This window comes from Cynocephalus volans, chromosome 17 (assembly GCF_027409185.1).
Source record: "Cynocephalus volans isolate mCynVol1 chromosome 17, mCynVol1.pri, whole genome shotgun sequence".
NCBI lineage: Eukaryota > Metazoa > Chordata > Mammalia > Dermoptera > Cynocephalidae > Cynocephalus > Cynocephalus volans.
The window spans coordinates 38,225,972-38,227,706 of NC_084476.1; the positions used below are offsets into that span (position 1 = coordinate 38,225,972).

Consider the following 1,735-nt stretch of genomic DNA (forward strand, 5'->3'; position numbering starts at 1 on the left):
CAGGGAAGGGTGAAGTTATGTGATTCCCCACAATTCGGATCCTGGATTCTGGCGTAGATACTACGCTGTCCCTCCTCCCCCTTATCGCCAAGGGCCCTCCCTGGTAGAATGTCATAAAGGCACGTCCTTTGGAGCTTTGCGTCATCGAGGTCCCTTGTGCCGGTCTGAGGGTTGCGGCTGCCTCTCTCCATCTCCTCCCATTTACAAAGCAAGCTGGGTATTACCGTGGTGCGCCAGGAAACTCTCTGGCCCACTCGGTCCTTTCCACTTGGGTCCCAGTTCTGTTCTCTCTCCAGTCCTGTCCTCGGGTCTCGGGGAAACTTAGTTTGTGCGGACAGCCGAGGTATCTATAAGTTCTCGTCCCTACGCTTGGCTCATATGGCGGACACGAACCGATCCACCCCGCCGGTATAGGCGGCGGCATGGCGAGCATGGTAGGCGCCTCCACTGCCCGCTCCAAGCTGCCCCCCAGGATTGTAGCAGGGCCCCAGCGCTCCGAACTGGCCAGGTGATGTGCGCCCGTAGAAGTCCACTGCGGTCTCGACGCCGCCACTATTGCCACTCACAGGGGGCGAAGCTGGTCCCGCCAGGCGGCCAGCCGCGGCAAAGAGCGCGCTGCCGGCTCCCTGCGGGTACGCACCGTCGGGGTTCGCGTAGGCGGCCGCGTAGGCCGAGGGGTTGGCGGGCCGGGCCCCTGCGCAGCCGGCGGGCTGGTAGCTGGTGGTAGTGGCAGGGGCGCCGGCCGAGGCAAACGCGCAGGAGCCCCCGGGCCCCGACGGCGCGGGACCCAACTCTGGGCTGAGCGGCCGCTCAGGAACCAGGCTGAAGACTCGGCAAGGGCCCGGCGACGCGGCGGGGTAGTACACCGGTGGCGGCGCGGCGAGCGGCGGCGGCGCGTAGCCCGCATAGACGGCGCCCGGGTAGGGCGGGCGCGCGGCGGGTACCGCGCCCGGGAAGATGGCGGCAGCGGCGGCGGCGGCCGCGGCGGCTGCGGCGGCCGCCGCGTCGTGCATGTAGGCCGGGTAGGTGGAGAGGTCCGAGCGCTTGAAACGCTTGCGGCGGCGCAGGAAGCTGCCGCTCTCGAACATGTCCTCGGCGTTGGGGTCGAGCGCCCAGTAGTTGCCCTTGCCCGGGCGGCCGGCCTCACGCGGGATCTTGAGGAAGCAGTCATTGAGCGTGAGGTTGTGCCGGATGCTGTTCTGCCACTTTTTGGGGTTGTCGCGGTAGAAGGGGAAGCGCTCGGTGATGAACTTGTAGATGCCGCCGAGCGTGAGACGGCGCTCCGGCGCGTGCGCGATGGCCATGGCAATGAGCGCGATGTAGCTGTAGGGCGGCTTCCCGCGCTGCAGGGGGCGCTTGCGCCGCCGCCCGCCCGCGCCGCGGCCAGCTGCCTCTGCCGGGACCCCGGCCCCCGCCGCAGCCGCCTCGCCGCGCTCCTCCTTCACGGCCGCCAGCGCCTCGGGCTGCGGCGGTGGTGGCGGAGGCCCGCTCTCGGCCGTCATGGCGCGGCCGTCCCGCGTCCCCCCGGAGTCTGCGCCGCCCGCCGCTGTCGAGGATCCGGGTGGGGGCGGGTCTAGGAGCTGCGCGCCCGGGACGCGGGGTCCCAGGAACCGACGCTAGGCTCCTCTGCGGAGAGCACAGGGGGTCCTCGCGGGCTGGCACCGAGAGCGCAGCTGCCTGGGCTGGGGTGCGCTGGAGGCTCGGCGCCTGCGGTCTCCCGGCTAGCACCGTGCGG

The 1,735-nt window shown here is 70.2% G+C and overlaps 1 protein-coding gene across 1 annotated transcript; it reads right to left on the minus strand.

Moving 5' to 3' along the window:
• Window positions 1–374: 374 nt before the first annotated feature.
• FOXE1 (forkhead box E1) lies at window positions 375–1,502 on the minus strand. Its single transcript, XM_063081522.1, has one exon. It carries the CDS (start codon window positions 1,500–1,502, stop codon window positions 375–377), a length of 1,128 nt encoding a protein of 375 aa, XP_062937592.1.
• Window positions 1,503–1,735: the final 233 nt, after the last annotated feature.

Excerpts from the sequence above, each read along its gene's own strand:
- FOXE1 (XM_063081522.1), bottom strand. The coding sequence starts at position 1,502 with ATGACGGCCGAGAGCGGGCCTCCGCCACCACCGCCGCAGCCCGAGGCG.